General features: G+C 44.2%; 1 protein-coding gene across 1 annotated transcript in view; it reads right to left on the bottom strand.

The window, feature by feature from the left end:
• Window positions 1-17,172, bottom strand: part of LOC122945418 (GPI inositol-deacylase-like) — a 657,393-nt gene that overhangs the window by 204,410 nt on the left and 435,811 nt on the right. Inside the window, exon 8 of the mRNA XM_044304488.1 lies at window positions 6,607-6,712. Coding sequence (XP_044160423.1) covers window positions 6,607-6,712 — 106 coding nt within the window. The remainder of the gene's footprint in view (window positions 1-6,606; window positions 6,713-17,172) is intronic.

Below are 17,172 nucleotides of genomic sequence, written 5' to 3'. Positions count from 1 at the left end.
AAGCCCTTTCCACCACCTGCCGCCTCCAACTCAAAAACATCTCCGGCATCCGTGCTTTCCTTAACTTCGAATCTGCGAAAATGCTCGGACATGCCCTCATTATCTCCCGCCTAGACTACTGCAACATTCTCCTCTGTGGCCTTCCATCTAGCACCCTCGCACCCCTCCAATCTATCCTCAACTCCGCTGCCCGACTAATCCACCTCTCACCTTATTACTCCTCTGCCTCTCCCCTCTGCCAATCCCTTCACTGGCTCCCCATTGCCTAACGAATCCACTTCAAAGTACTGACAAACACATATAAGGCCGTCCATAACCTGTCCCCTCCCTACATCTCTGAGCTACTTTCCCGATACATCCCCACACGCACTCTCCGATCCTCACAAGACCTCCTTCTCTCCTCTCCTCTTATCGCCTCTTCCCACAATCGACTCCAAGATTTCTCCCGTGCATCCCCCATACTCTGGAACTCGCTACCCCAAAATATCAGACTCTCACCTACAGTGGAATCCTTCAAAAGAAACCTGAAAACCCACCTCTTCAGACAAGCCTACAACCAATGACCCTGCTGCCTCTATACCACCATGACCAACTTAACCCGCACCTACTGTGTCCTTCTCCCATGCCATGTAGATTGTAAGCCCTCACGGGCAGGGCCCTCTCTCCTTCTGTACCAGTTTGTAACTCATCTTGTTTATGATTAGTACAATTGTCTGTGTTATGTATGTGCACCGCTTATCATATGTACAGCGCTATGGAATGAATGGCGCTTAAATAATAAATAATAATAATAAAAATGCTGGAGATGTCTAAAGGACAAAGGCACCTTCTTACACATTTGGTGGACGTGCCCATTAATAAAAACATTCTGGTCTCAGATCTTTAACAACATTAACGCTATTTTAGAGAAAGAGCAATTGAAGATTTCCATTTGCCCAGAAATTGCCCTCTTAAACATTTTACCACGCCACCTGACCTCATCTGACAAGAAACTTGTAAGAGTCCTTTTGGCGGCAGCCAGGCTACTTATAGCCTCCAATTGGAAAACACAAGGACCTTTGTCCAGCAATTGCTGGTCAAACAAAGTAGCCTCAATTTCTAGACTGGAGGAATTATCACATTGGGAACTTAGGACCCACAAAAAATATTTAAAAATCTGGTCTCCGTGGAAGAAATGGTTTTCTTTAAGTAACTATGCACAAATAGTTCCTTCTTGTTCTGATATAAACATTGCCAATACCCCTGGAGATAATTAAAATTGAGACGCTGTTCTTGCTCCCTTCGGCACCAAAGCACAAGCCTTGTCGCACCATAATACCAACTTTATTGGTACAAATTTCCCTACCCCTCCTTCCTATTCTGTTATACCTTCTTGTTATCCAGTTGTTTTTTTTTAGCTACTAATCATTTTCATATATGGACTACTACTATGAGAGCAAATAGTCTCCATGGCTTATTCCCTACTCCTGACCTCTACCTCTCCTCCTGAGCCTTGGAACAATAGAGCCCCGGTATGAGGTTGGTTCTCAAGCTCAGGACGTGAGTGCTTACAGAACTTGGGACTAGGTAAGCCTTAGCTTACTTTGTGTGAATCAAGACCTGAAGTATTGTAAATATACTCACCTTTCAATTTAGTAAGGTCTCCAGTGTCTTATGCTGTACAGATCTACATCATAGGCTAATATGTGTGGTTCACTTATTTTCTAATGTACATATAAGTCACATGTCATCGACTGTTTAATGTCCATAATAATTGTCATTAGTCGCTTAATATAATGTACCTGACTGCAGATTTGTCTTGCCACTATGTTTGTAACTCTTTTTATGAAAATTAATAAAAAGAATTTGAAAACAAAGAATGTTCCACAACAAATGAGCCCCTAAACAGCTCAGTAGACATAAGTATAAAAAAGTTATGGGGGTCAGAATATGGTGATATAATTTTTATTTATTTTTTTATCAAAGTTTAAATACATTTTTACACTATTTAGACATAAAGAACATATACATATCGGCTATTGTTGTAATCGTACTGACACAGAGAATAAAGGGCATAGGTCAGTTTTGCCATAAACAAAACGCTGTGGGAAAAGAAAACCTGTAAAACTGTGGAGGAATTGCACTCCACTCCATTTGGAATTTTTTTACCGCTTCCCACTACATTTTATGCCATAATTAATGGTGGCATTAGAAAGCACCACCTGTCCTGCAAAAAATAAGCCCTTATACAGCTATGTGACCGAAAATATAAAAAAGTTATGACTCAAGCAAAATAGGGAAGAAAAATTAAAATGCAAAAACAAAAAAACTCCATTATCCTAAGGCCTAGTTCACACAAACGGTTTTTTTTTTTGCGAGTGTACGGGCCGTTTTTTTGTGTTCCGTATACGGTCCATATACGGAACCATTCATTTCAATGGTTCCGCAAAAAAAACTAAATGTGTTCCGTATGCATTCCGTTTCCGTATTTCAGTTTTTCCGTTCCGTTGAAAGAAAGAACATGTCCTATATTTGGCCTCAAATCACGTTCCGTGGCTCCATTAAAGTCAATGGGTCCGCAAAAAAAAGGAACACATACGGAAATGCATCTGTATGTCTTCTGTATCTGTTCCGTTTTTTCTGAACCATCTATTGAAAATGTTATGCCCAGCCCAATTTTTTCTATGTAATTACTGTATACTGTATATGCCATATGGAAAAACGGAAGGAAAAACGGAACGGAAACGGAACTCAAAAACGGAACAACGGATCTGTGAAAATTATCTACTGGAGTCATTCACCTTTTCTTTCTTCCTCATTTGTCCCAGACCCTCATGAAAAGTTCTCCCAAAGACTGCAGGGTCTCTTTGGCCAGTGGCATAGCTATAGTGGGTTAAGAGGTAGCAGTCATATCTCGGCTTGTAGGAACAAAGAACCCTCCGCCATATAACAAAACACCAGTATTAAAACAGTAGCCTGGGGGCCTGTTATATATTTTACACTGAGGCATAATCAGCTGCTATATAACTTCATAACACACACCTTAACTGCTGCAGAACCTCATAATACACACCTCAGCTGCTGCAGTACTTCATAATGCACACCTCAGCTGCTGCAGAATATCACAATATACACATCAGCTGCTGGAGAACCTCACAATATACACCTCAGCTGCTGAAGAACCTCACAATATACACCTCAGCTGCTGCAGAACATGATTATCTGATAATACAAAACACATAAGGCTTTGGTCACATCTGTGTTAGGGGCCTCAGATTCAAATCAGGTCATAAAGGCTGGACACTATTTTGCAGCCTGCCTGGCTACATGATGGAAAACATCAAATTTCATCATAGTCAGCAAGATCAGGGTACTTTCACACTTGGGTTGTTTGAATACGGCAGGCAGTTCCGTTGACTGAACTGCCTGCCTGACCAGGCAAACTGTATGCAAACGCATGTCATTTTTTCAGACTGATCAGGCATTTTTCAGACTGATCAGTATCCTGATCAGTCTGAAAAATGCCTGATCAGGTAGAAAAATGCATTGCAATACCGGATCCGTTTTTTCCGGTGTCATCAGGCAAAATGGATCCGGTATTTATTTTTTTCTCACTTTTAAAGGTCTGCATGCGCAGACCGGAAGGACGGATCCGGCATTCCGGTATTTTGAATGCCGGTTCCGGCACTAATACATTCCTATGGAAAAAAATGCAGGCAAGTCTTCAGTTTTTTTTGCCGGAGATAAAACCGTAGCATGCTACGGTTTTCTCTTTTGCCTGATCAGTCAAAATGACTGAACTGAAGACATCCTGATGCATCCTGAACTGATTATTCTCCATTCAGAATGCATGGGGATATGCCTGATCAGTTCTTTTCTGGTATAGAGCCCCCGGGACGGAACTCTATGCCGGAAAAGAAAAACGCTAATGTGAAAGTAGCCTAAGGGCTCTGACACACTTGCGTATTTAATTTCCGGCATAGAGTTCCGTCGTCGGGGCTCTATGCCGGAAAAATCCTGATCAGGATTATCCCAATGCATTCTGAATGGAGAGAAATCCGTTCAGGATGCATCAGGATATCTTCAGTTGAGGACCGGAACGTTTTTTGGCCGGAGAAAATACTGCAGCATGCTACGCTTTTTGCTCCGGCCAAAAATCCTGAACACTTGTCGCAAGGCCGGATCCGGAATTAATGCCCATTGATAGGCATTAATCCGGATCCGGCCTTAAGCTAAACGTCGTTTTGGTGCATTAACGGATCCGACGTTTAGCTTTTTCTGAATGGTTACCATGGCTGCCAGGACACTAAAGTCCTGTTTGCCATGGTAAAGTGTAGTGGGGAGCAGTATACTTACCGTCCGTGTGGCTCCCGGGGTGTTTGAGTGACATCAGGGTGCCCCACGCGCATGGATGACGTGATCGCATGGATCTGACATCATTCTGGAGCACCCCGGGAGCCGCACGGGCGGTAAGTATACTGCTCCCCACTATTACTATGGCAACCAGGACTTTAATAGCGTCCTGGCTGCCATAGTAACACTGAACGCATTTTGAAGACTGATCAGTCTTCAAATGCTTTCAGTTCACTTGTGGTGTTACGGATCCGGCGGGCACTTCCAGCAACGGAAGTGCACGCCGGATCCTAACAACTCAAGTGTGAAAGAGGCCTTAGTCAGATGCTGTCATCAGTGGTGTATCTTGGTTTAGTGCTGCCCTAGGCGAGACTAAACTCGGGCACCCCCCTAATATAAATTTGACCCACCCCTTCCTGTCAAGGCCAAACCCCTTTCTCTCTAAAACCCACCCCTTCCTATGTGCCATCCACAGATCCCCCTCCCCTAAACAATGCCATCCACAGATCTCCCTCCCCTAAACAGTGCCATCCACAGATCCCCCTCCCCTAAACAGTGCCATCCACAGATCCCCCTCCCCTAAACAGTGCCATCCACAGATCCCCCTCCCCTAAACAGTGCCATCCACAGATCCCCCTCCCCTAAACAGTGCCATCCACAGATCCCCCTCCCCTAAACAGTGCCATCCACAGATCCCCCTCCCTTAAACAGTGCCATCCACAGATCCCCCTCCCCTAAACAGTGCCATCCACAGATCCCCCTCCCCTAAACAGTGCCATCCACAGATCCCCCTTCCCCAAATAGTGCCATCCACAGATCTCCCTTCCCTAAACAGTGCCATCCACAGATCCCCCTTCCCTAAATAGTGCCATCCACAGATCCCCCTTCCCTAAATAGTGCCATCAACAGATCCCTCTCCCCTAAATAGTGCCATCAACAGATCCCCCTCCTCGACGCTCACAGGAATACATTTATAAACTAATCAGTAACTTTAACTTTAATCATTGCAATGCTGATCTCTTTACTGTATACTTTACTCCATCTTAGCTCTGGTAACAGCAGGCAGTGCGGGCGGGCGGCGCTCACTCACTGACATAACGCGCCTGCTCCTCCCACTAGGTGGCGCAGGCACGTGACGTCAGTGAGTGAGCGCCGCCCCCACTGCCTGCTGTTAATGGAGCTAAGACGGAGTAAGATATACAGTAAAGAGATTAACTTTAATCATTGCTGAAATTATTTATTAGTTTATAAATGTTCTCTTGTGAGCGGCGTGGCCTTGTATATTCTAACCGAGATCGTGAAACCTCAGATCCGATGGTATATTCTAACCCCCAGGCAAGCGTCCCCGTCACCATGGGAACGCCTGGGGGTTAGAATATACCATCGGATCTTCTGAGTATACCGGCGGCATAAAAGACGGATGGGACAACAAGGGGCAAACAAGGCATTTTGCTGCCCCATTGGCAAGTGCCGCCCTAGGCAAATGCCTTGTTTGCCTCATGATAGATACGCCACTGGCTGTCATCTGTAATGGGCCAGATCTGGAAATACCATGATTTCATTGTGCTCTTATGACAGAGCAGAACAGTGAAAGTCACTGGCGCAGATGTAAACAAAACCTAATACACACCTCAGATGTTGCAGAACATCATAATAGTAACAGGAGAACTACAGTTCCCAGCATGTCCAGTCTGTTATTATTGGGCAACTGTGAACATTTTAGGGACAGGAGTATCAGAGAATGTCATACGGAGAGAAGTACAACTACTAGTAAGTGAAAACATATAATAGAAGAGAAACCTCTCCTTTACATGTAGGACAGAAACTCCACCCCCTGACAGGTCCTTCAACACTGCACAGAACTCTGTCTTCCTGCACTCTACCTCATATCTTCTCTGCACATCATGTGACCAGGGCCCTGAACATACTGATCAATTATATCTGTGTTCTATGGACACACAAACAATTGAGAGTAGGAGCGCACAGAAACCGAAAGATAAAGTGACCTGATCAGATGGCCAGCAAAGGGGGACTGTCTGGCACTCCCTTCAGGAGTCCAGGGTGATGGCCCCTGCACAGTCGCAAAGGTTGCACAGCCCTGACACTGGTACTGATTATTATTGTGAAAAGAAAAGGAAATTTCTTAAACACACAAATGAATCAAACAAAACAAATCAAACGAATGAATCAGACAAAACAGAATTCAACGGCTTTGCACCAAATCCCAATGTTGAATATGATAGCAGTTATCCAGTAATTTTCATTGTTACATACCTGAAATTTTTATGGTTGTTTCATAAGATGCCTCATACAGTTTTGCTGGATGTCTGACAAAGTGATGCGTTAGGACGGCCATTCTTTTATCAGAATCTTCTGTTATCTAAAAAATATAACATAATAACAAACAAAGCACAAATCTGGTCAGCATGTCCTGTGGAATGAATGTGCAAGTGTACATCACAATGGCTGAAAATACAAAAGAAACACAATGCAACAGCACTCTGTGAACACTGACTATATGACCCAGTGCTACATCTCGCTATATAAAATGGATATGAGGTACTTACAAAATATATTTTTGATTAAAATGTGAGCTTCAAGCTACAGAAACTGCAAGCGAGGTTTGTGAGTGCACAAGGGTTGCTGAGTGCTGCAAAATTACAGTGAAGTGAAAAATACCAATAAGTGCATAGTTTAACACTAGGCCATATCCTGTGATAACTGTGTTAGTGTCATATTGTGTCGGCATATGGTCTGTTTATTTGGTGTGTGATTAAAGTTTTCAGCAAAGGTTAAAAAAAAAAATATCAAACGATAACTACCTGATGTTAACCACCACAGTGACTAGCTAGTTTTGGGCCTTACTGACCAAGCGATTTTTGAAAAATATTCATTTGACAATAAATAAAGAAATACAATGTACTGTATACATGACCTACTGAAACCGTTAGGGATTTTTTTTATTTTTTATTTAATTAAAAAAAAAAGTCTATGGGTCCGTGAGAAAACACGTACAAAACATGGATATTCACTAATATGGGACTGCCCCCTCGCTGGATATTCATTGAGCACTAAGATTAACCACACATTGATTTTTTCACAGACATCTAATGGACACGGAAATACGAACGAACCCTGCAGCTGATAGAAGCATAATAGTACAGAGAAGCCCTCACTAATAAATTAAAGCCCATAGTCTGTGGCACCATTGTAATATGCATCCCCTGTTCCCTATAGTATGCATAAAAGCCAGACGGCCACCCTAGTTATATATGGTCACTCATTTACTAGATGTCTGCAGTAGCCTATTACTGACTATATAAAGCCTTAAAGGGCTATTCCGGTTGTTTGAAGTTATCCCCTATCAGCACTCTGCAATTTCCAGAACTCCCATAGAAACAAATGAACATCATGCGCATGTGCGACCAGTTGCTCCGTTTATTTCAGTGGTTCTGCAATCTAATAGCTATAGGAGATGGGGGATAACTTCAAACAATCAGAATATCCCTTTAAAGCAGGAATGTCCAACCTGCGGCCCTCCATCTATTGCAACTACAAGCCAAGGAATGCAAGTGTTTTGCAATTTAGTTTTGCATCAGCTGGAGGTCTGAAGTTTGGACATCACTCTGGCCTAAAATAAAAATAAAAATTAAACCCTATTATAAGTGCCTTAAAATGACAATTTCTAAGGCTTTTCTCTCTGTGAGAAATAGGTGCTGAATTCAGGTGCCTATAGCGCTTTATAATCCGTACTCTAATACACACGCTATATGGGAGTAAGGATTTCACTAGGGCTGCAGTGAGTGATGTACAGCACACATCACTGCTCCTACCTGTCTGCTTTGGTAAAGTCAGGCATAGATGACATAGGACTGTGGACACAGGGAGCAATATGTATGCAAGCACATCTGAACGAGTGCAGGGCAGCAGCTCACTGTTCTAAAGACTGGCATATGGGGGTCAGAATATGGTGATGTAAAACATTTTCTTTTTACAAAGTTTAATTTATTTTACACTATTTAGACATAAAAAATATATGTGGTATTTTTGAAATCATACTGACCCAGAGAATGAAGGGCACAGATCAGTTTTGCCGCAAATGGAACGCCGTGGGAACAAAACCCATAAACCAGTGGAGGAATTGCTTTTTTTTTCCAATTCCACCCCATTTAAAAAAAATTGCCTGCTTCCCCATACATTGTATGCCATATTAAAAGGGCTTATGTCACCCCCCATAACTCATCCTTGTACGACTATTCAATATATAGGGCTCTTACCTTGTTCTGTGGCTTCGTTAAAAATCAAGGTTTTAAAATATGCAAATCACTTCACTACCAGCAAGTAGGGCGTCTACTTGCTGCTAGCCGCCGCATCCTCCTTTTAAAAAAAAAACGCCCCCTCCTCCAGTTGATTGACAGGGCCAGTGAGCGCTCATCTCCTCCGGCTGGCCCTGGCCGTCATTCAAATCCCGCGCCTGCGCCTTACGTGTCTTTATTCGGCGCAGGCGATCTGAGAGAAGGACGCTCGCTTCCTCAGCACTCCCTCAGTGCGCCTGCGCCCGATGACGTCATCTCTAAACCCAAAAGAGAAGACGTCATCGGCGCAGGAGAACTGAGGAAGTGCTGAGGAAGCGAGCGTCCTTCTCCCAGAGCACCTGCACCGAATGAAGACGCGTAAGGTGCAGGATTTGAATTGCAGACAGGGCCAGTCGGAGCAGGAGAGCGCTCGCTGGCCCTGTCAATCAACTGGAGGAGGGAGCGTTTTTTTAAAAGGAGGATGCGGCAGCTGCCAGCAAGTAGACACCCTACTTGCTGGTAGTGAAATAATTTGCATATTTTAAAAGCTCGATTTTTAATGAAACGAAGCCACAGAACAAGGTAAGAGCCATATCTATTGAATAGTCGTACAATAGGGATTTTAATATGTCCAAAAATGAAAAATTCTTTTGGGGGGTGACAGAAGCCCTTTAACCCCTTAAGGACTCAGCCCTATTTCACCTTAAGGACTTGGCCATTTTTTGCAAATCTGACCAGTGTCACTTTAAGTGTTCATAACTTTAAAACGCTTTGACTTATCAAGGCCATTCTGAGATTGTTTTTTTGTCACATATTGTACTTCATGACACTGGTAAAATGAAGTAAAAAAAAATATTATTTTTTCATAAAAAATACCTAATTTACAAAAAAAATTTGCAAATTTGCAAATTTCAAAGTTTCAGATTCTCTACTTCTGTAATGCATAGTAATACCCCCAAAATTGTGATGACTTTACATTCCCCATATGTTTACTTCAGGTTTGAATTATTTTGGGAATGATATTTTATTTTTTGGGGATGTTACAAGGTTTAGAACTTTAGAAGTAAATATTGAAATTTTTCTGAAATTTACAAAAACCCAATTTTTAGGGACCACTACACCTCTGAAGTCACTTTGCGAGGCTTATATAATAGAAACCACCCAAAAATGACCCCATTCTATAAACTACACCCCTCAAGGTATTCAAAACTGATTTTACAAACTTTGTTAACCCTTTAGGTGTTGCACAAGAGTTATTGGCAAATGGAGATGAAATCTGAGAATTTCATTTTTTTGCCTAATTTTCCATTTTAACCCATTTTTTCCACTAACAAGACTGTATCTTTATTGCCCTGACTCTGCCGTTTACAGAAACACCCCATATGTGGCCGTAAACTACTGTACGGCCACACAGCGGGGCGTAGCGTGAAAGGTGCGCCGTTTGGTTTTTGGAAGCCAGATTTTGCTGGACTGGTTTTTTGACACCATGTCCCATTTGAAGCCCCCTGATGCACCCCTAGAGTAGAAACTCCCTAAAAGTGACCCCATCTAAGAAACTACACCCCTCAAGGTATTCAAAACTGATTTTACAAACTTTGTTAACCCTTGTTGCACAAGATTTAATGGAAAATAGATATACAATTTCAAAATTTCACTTTTTTGGCAGGTTTTCCATTTTAATATCTTTTTTCAAGTAACAAAGCAAGTGTTAAAAGCCAAACAAAACTCATTATTTATGGCCCTGATTCAGTAGTTTACAGAAACACCTCATATGTGGTCGTAAACAGCTGTACGGGAACACGGCAGGGCGCAGAAGGAAAGGAATGCCATACGGTTTTTGGAAGGCAGATTTTGCTGGACTGGTTTTTTTGACACCATGTCCCATTTGAAGCCCCCCTGATGCACCCCTAGAGTAGAAACTCCAAAAAAGTGACCCCATTTTAGAAACTACGGGATAAGGTGGCAGTTTTGTTGGTACTAGTTTAGGGTACATATGATTTTTGGTTGCTCTATATTACACTTTTTGTGCGGCAAGCTTTTTTGGCACTTTTTTTTTTTGTTATTTACAACATTCATCTGAAAGGTTAGATCATGTGGTCATTTTATAAAGCAGGTTGTCACGGACGCGGTGATACCTAATATGTATACTTTTTTTTTTATTTATGTAAGTTTTACACAATGATTTCATTTTTAAAACAAAAAAAGTTTTAGTGTCTCCATAGTCTAAGAGCCATAGTTTTTTTTCAGTTTTTGGGCGATTATCTTATGTAGGGTCTCATTTTTTGCGGGATGAGATGGCTGTTTTATTGGCACTATTTTGGGGTGCATATGACTTTTTGATCGCATGCTATTGCACTTTTTGTGACTTAAGATGACAAAAAATTGCTTTTTTTAAACCGTTTTTATTTTTATTTTTTTACGGTGGTCACCTGAGGGGAGTTTTATGTGATATTTTTATAGAGCCGGTTGATACCGTGCGGGGAAAGTAACATGACCGCTTTATAGAGCAGGTCGTTACAGACGCGGCGATACCAAACATGTGTAGGGAATTATTTTCCTTTTTTCTTTTTTGATTTGTGATAAATGTGTTTTTTGATTTTCACTTTTTTTCACTTTTTTTTTTACCCAGACCCACTTGGTTCTTGAAGATCCAGTGGGTCTGATGTCTGTATAATACAGTACAGAACCCTATATAGGGTTCTGTACTGTATTTTACTTACACTGAACAGATCTATGCTTTTAGCATAGATCTGTTCAGCACCATGGACAGCAGGACGCCTGAGAAGGCGTCCTGTTGCCATGGGAACCTTCCCCCCGCTGCAAAGTTGTGGCCACAACTTCGCAGACGGGGAAGGGTAAGGACTGGGGCTTCGGGGGGCTGTCTGGGGGCTCTCTCCCATCGGGGGGCTGCAAAGGTACAGCAGCCCCCCGATGGGAGAGGGAGGGAGCCGCATCTTACTGTTAACTATTTCCATACATCGGTCCGTACGGACCGCTGTATGGAAAGGGTTAAACGGCTGACATCCATTCACAGATGTCAGCCGTTTATACCAGGGAGTCAGCAATGTGCTGACACCCTGGTATATCCACTAGAAGCCAACGATTATTAGGCAGGAGGCGGGCGGGGGATCGCAATCCCGCATGCCGCACCGTCCGCCTCCCGCAACACCCCCCCTGCACCTCCCACCAGGCTAAAATTATGCAGGGGTGCAGGGGGGGGTAATAATTATATATTTGTGCCACACTAAAGTTTCTGCCACAGCAGAAATCGCAACAAACCGCAGGTCTGAATTGACCTGCGGTTTGCTGCGATCGCCAATACGGGGGGGGGGGGGGGGGGTCATATGACCCCCCCAGGCGTTGTGACAGGATGCCGGCTGAATGATTTCAGCCGGCATCCTGTGCGGATTAACCCCTGGGGCGCCACAATCTCAATTTAAACTCATGACGTATCGGTACGTCATGGGTCCTTAAGGACTCGGGATCCATGCCGTACCGGTACGTCATGGGTCCCTAAGGGGTTAAAATACAACTTGCCCTGCAAAAAAAAAAGCCCTATGTGAACGAAAAAAAAAAAAAAACTATGACTAAAGGAAGATGGGGAAGAAAAATGAAAATGCAAAAGTCAAAAAACCTCCAGTATTCTAAGAATTAAGGGGGTTATCTAACCCTATTATGCACACCAAAATGCCAGGGCACCGCATATAGATAATACTTATGCCCGGGGGGAGGGAGGGTGCAGCCAATAGCAGGCCGCAATGGAAATGATCCGCCCTAGCATCATCCGCAATGCTAGGGAGGCTAGTTCCCATCGTGGCCTGCTATTGAGTGCCCCCCATGTCGCTGGATGTTTTCATCCGAGTGACAGGGGGATTGCAGTAGCAGCCGTGCAGGCATCAGGAGCGATGCAGGTGCCGAAGAGTGAGGTAAGTAAGGTGCCCGGGCATTATGGGGGGGCATTACAGGGCTTTAACTTTAACTCCTTGCTGCTGATGCTTAGTGTGCATAACTCCTCTCGCCCACCCCCTGCAAGGTGACTGAGTGGGTATGTGCTGCTGGGCACACTGTCCTCCATCAGCAAGCAGAGTTCATGGGGGAACACTGTCCTGAGTCCTCTATGAGCCTACAGTGTCTCCTCCCCCCAACACCAACACATTGAACCTAACTGCTGCACCCAGCATATTGTCCACCCCCTCTGATCTCTCCTTCTAAATCCTGGCATGTCTTTTCTGAAGCATTAATGTCTCCTCCCCTGCTGGGTTTATTGAGTATTTGTTTACATTGACTATTTCACCCCTGTATCTGGTCCTCCTTGATTAGGCCAAATGTAGCCCCCTCCCCTCTTGGTCACACCTGATTGAACAATGAGTGGTATAAAGCTAAGGTTCTAGGTCTTTTCAGACCTTGGTCTTTCCAAATGCAACATCTCTCAAGTGCAACTCTTAAGTGCACAGATTGAATTATACCAGAAGGGGACCACGGGTAACTACAGAAATAGTCAATGCCACCAATGTTTTTCCTCTTACTCTTCCTACACAATCTCCTGAAATACCCACACATCCATTCACCCAGCAAGTAGCTATTTATCTCTTCCTACATCTTACCTTCTCATCTGACCGCTTGCACAAACCTGTTTGCCAACATAAAACACTTTCTTCCCAAACACACACATACACCTCATGCCCTCTCTTATTCTCATCTATTAACACTTTCTCTGCTTCTACTTACTGCTGGTGATATCTCTCCAAATCCAGACCTCCCTCAGCAAATCCCCACTATAACCTCCATGTCCCACTGCAAATCTCCTACAAACCCATTAAACCTAATTACCATTCCTCTGACCCCTGCTTCTTTGGTTCCTCTTGCAGGAGCATTATCGAACACGCGCTCTGTCTGTAACAAAGTGTCGTACATTCATGAACTTTTCACCTCTCAAAACCTTTCCTTTCTGGGTCTCACAGAAACATGGCTGACACCCTCAGACACCTCCTCCCCTGCTGCACTCTCTTATAGTGGATTTCAATTCACTCACACCCCCCCCCCCCCGCCCCGGCTGCAAACATGGTGGAGGAGTTGGTCTTCTCCTATCAGACACCTGCTCCTACAGCCCAACTCCACTGCCACCCTCCATTACGCTCACCTCATTTGAAGTACACTCTGTTTGCATCTACTCTCCCTCCAACCTTCAACTAGCTGTCATTAACCGCCCTCCAGGCACAGCCACCATCTTTCTTGACCACTTTAACACCTGGCTACTACGCTTTCTTTCCGACGACATCCCCACTATCATCAGGGATTTCCTGAACGCATGCAAATTAATGTTTGAGATGCAGCCCCGGACATACCCAACTGACAGATCAAAAGTACTTACCATGATCTCATACCTCAGGGGGGAGCCCAGAGCATGGGCCAATACTTATTTAGAAAAAGAAGACCTTGTCCTGGAATCCTTTCCTCTGTTCCTTGAAAAAATGGCCCTTCTCTACGAGGACCATAGTAAACAGCTGACCGCTGAGACCGCTATACGCAGCCTTAAACAAGGGAAACGACCTGTAGAGGACCTTATTGCGGAATACACTCGCTGGGCCCGGGAGACTGAATGGAATGATATCACTCTCAGGAATCAGTTCCGCCTAGGTCTTTCTGAGGCCCTGAAGGACGAATTAGCCCGAGGAGAATTACCACTTACACTTAATGCCTTGATGCAGAAGGCCACCACCATTGACAGACGGCTGAAGGAACGCAGAGCCGAGAGAGTCTCAGGCTTCACACCCAACCCAAGACCGTTCTGCCAGGGTCCTGCTGTAGAGATGATGGAGATTGGGGCGATCCGAGGACCTCTGACCGAAAGAGAGAAAGCCCGGAGACGTAACCTCAAGCTCTGTCTATACTGTGCGTCTGCTGACCATACCGTTGAAGGATGTCCCGCGATACGTAAGAAGTGCAAAGGTAAGAGCGGCACGTCTTGTACCATAGGCAGTACAAAAAATAGTACTGGTGGTTACATTTACACGTCTCTCACCTTACAGTGGGACCAAAACCGGATTACGGTTGAAGCCATGGTGGACACGGGAGCTTCAGGGAATTTTATCGACACGCATCTGGTCGAGCGAAATAAAATTCCCCATATGAGAAAAAACGTTCCGATATCCGTGAGTTTCATTGACGGTACTCCATTCTTTGCTAATTACGGATTTCACCCTAGGTCTCTTCCTCAAACCAGCCTTCCCACAAACGTTCCAGTCACAGACGATTATCTGACCACTTTGCAAACTACCCTTAAGACGCTAAAAGACAACCTTCAACGGGCAAAAGAAAGACAGAAGCGTTACTACGACCGTCATAGGAGAGAAAGTCCTCCCTACCAGGTCGGGGACTCTGTTTGGTTATCAACAAAAAACCTTCGGTTGGGGGTACCTTCCAAGAAATTGGGAAGACAATTCCTGGGTCCTTTTCCGATAGAAAGGATTATTAACCCCAACACGGTGAGACTCACCCTTCCTCCTTGATTACAGGTACATCCCACATTTCACGTGTCACTACTGAAGCCGTTTAGACCTAGACCGTTCCCATCAAATGACCCTCGACCCTTGCCTCCGATAGAGGTCCAAGGAGAAGAAGAGTTTGAAGTTGAGCAGCTCATTGATTCCAGAAGAAGACGGGGGAAGATCCAGTGTCTCGTTAGATGGAAGGGGTATGGTCCCCAGGATGACTCTTGGTAAGATGTGCAAAACGTTCATGCTCCCAAACTCCAAAGATTGTTCCATAGAAGATTTCCCAACCGACCCTCTCCTAGCGGGGTACCCCGGAGGGGTCCCTTAGAGGGGGGGGGGGGGGGGGGGTACTGTAACAATACAGCCTGGACCGCAGCGGCTCCCTGTGACGATACGCTGGCTTGCGCTCCAGCGTGGAACGCACTGGCCGTCTGCGATGATACGCTGGCTTGCGTTCCAGCGTGGAACGCAGTGACCGCCTGTGTTGTTACGCTGGCTTGCGCTCCAGCGTGGAACGCAGTGGCTGCCGGGCCTTCTGTGACTCTGCCCACTTACCATTCAGCCCTTAAATTGAAGACAGGTGCTAAGCAGGGTGTTCCACTAATGGAGTGCGCACCCTGCTAGCATAGTGTATACCAAACTGTGGACATGCTATACTAACTCTGAACCTACTGCATAGTATATACCAAACTGTGGACATGCTATACAAACTCTGAACCTACTGTATAGTATATACCAAACTGTGGACATGCTATACAAACTCTGAACCTACTGCATAGTATATATCAAACTGTGGACATGCTATACTAAACTCTGAACCTACTGCATAGTATATATCAAACTGTGGACATGCTATACAAACTCTGAACCTACTGCATAATATATATCAAACTGTGGACATGCTATACTAACTCTGAACCTACTGCATAGTGTATACTAAACTATGGACATGCTATACTAACGCTGAACCTATGGCATACTATATACTAAACTGAGGATATGCTATATACTAACCTTGAAGCTATGCCATACTATATACTAAACTGAGGACATGCTATATACTAACTCTGAAGCTATTGCATATTAGATGCTAACTCTGAACGTTGCACAAGCTTATACTAACTCGTGACTCCTGTAATTCTGAGAGTCACTTCTTACCATCAGTAAAACTAATTAGATGGATAGCGGTAAATGATTTTGTTACCCCAAACTCTCCGCCTAAGACTGAGAGTGACGCCTGGGGTACATACTGAGTAACCGCGAATCCCACAGCCAAACACAAGGGTGGTGGGATAATAGTGGATATCCATTGCTTCCGCAGTTGAGATCCTAACTGATCAACTAGGTGCGTTACACAGGGAGGCTAGTCCTGAGCTGGACTACGCTAGAAAATATGCCTGTTTGGCCTCTTGCACACTACTGTATGCCCTCATCCGACCAGACAGTAGTAGTTTGAAATACATTTTCTATAATAATTCGTAAACCCCAAGAACCGCATCAAATCTTTCTGATTCTCTAGTCGGTCCCATTCCAGAACCGCCCGGACCTTTTCGGGGTCCATACGAAAACCAGAATCAGAAAGCAGATATCCCAAGAACGGAAGCTCCTGCACCGCAAACAAACATTTCTCCAATTTGGCATATAATTTATTCTCCCGAAGGATCGTCAAAACCTGTCTCACATGATCCTGATGGGTCTTCAGATCAGGAGAGTAAATTAAAATGTCATCCAAGTAAACTACTACAAACCTCCCCACCAAATGATGAAAAAATGTCATTGACGAATCGCTGGAATACTGTTGGCGCGTTCGTCAACCCAAAAGGCATAACCAGATTCTCAAAATGACCCTCGTGCGTATTGAAGGCTGTTTTCCACTCATCCCCCTCCTTGATTCTGATCAGATTGTAGGCCCCTCTCAAATCCAACTTGGAGAACACCTTGGCTCCAACAATCTGATCAAAAAGGTCAGAGATCAAAGGCAGGGGATATGGATCCCGGACAGTAATACAGTTCAATTCCCGCAAATCCAAACACGGCCTCAGTGATCCATC

Source organism: Bufo gargarizans, chromosome 8 (genome assembly GCF_014858855.1).
Source record: "Bufo gargarizans isolate SCDJY-AF-19 chromosome 8, ASM1485885v1, whole genome shotgun sequence".
Lineage (NCBI taxonomy): Eukaryota > Metazoa > Chordata > Amphibia > Anura > Bufonidae > Bufo > Bufo gargarizans.
Note: the sequence above shows the minus strand (reverse complement) of the source record. Positions and strands in the feature narration are given on the sequence as shown.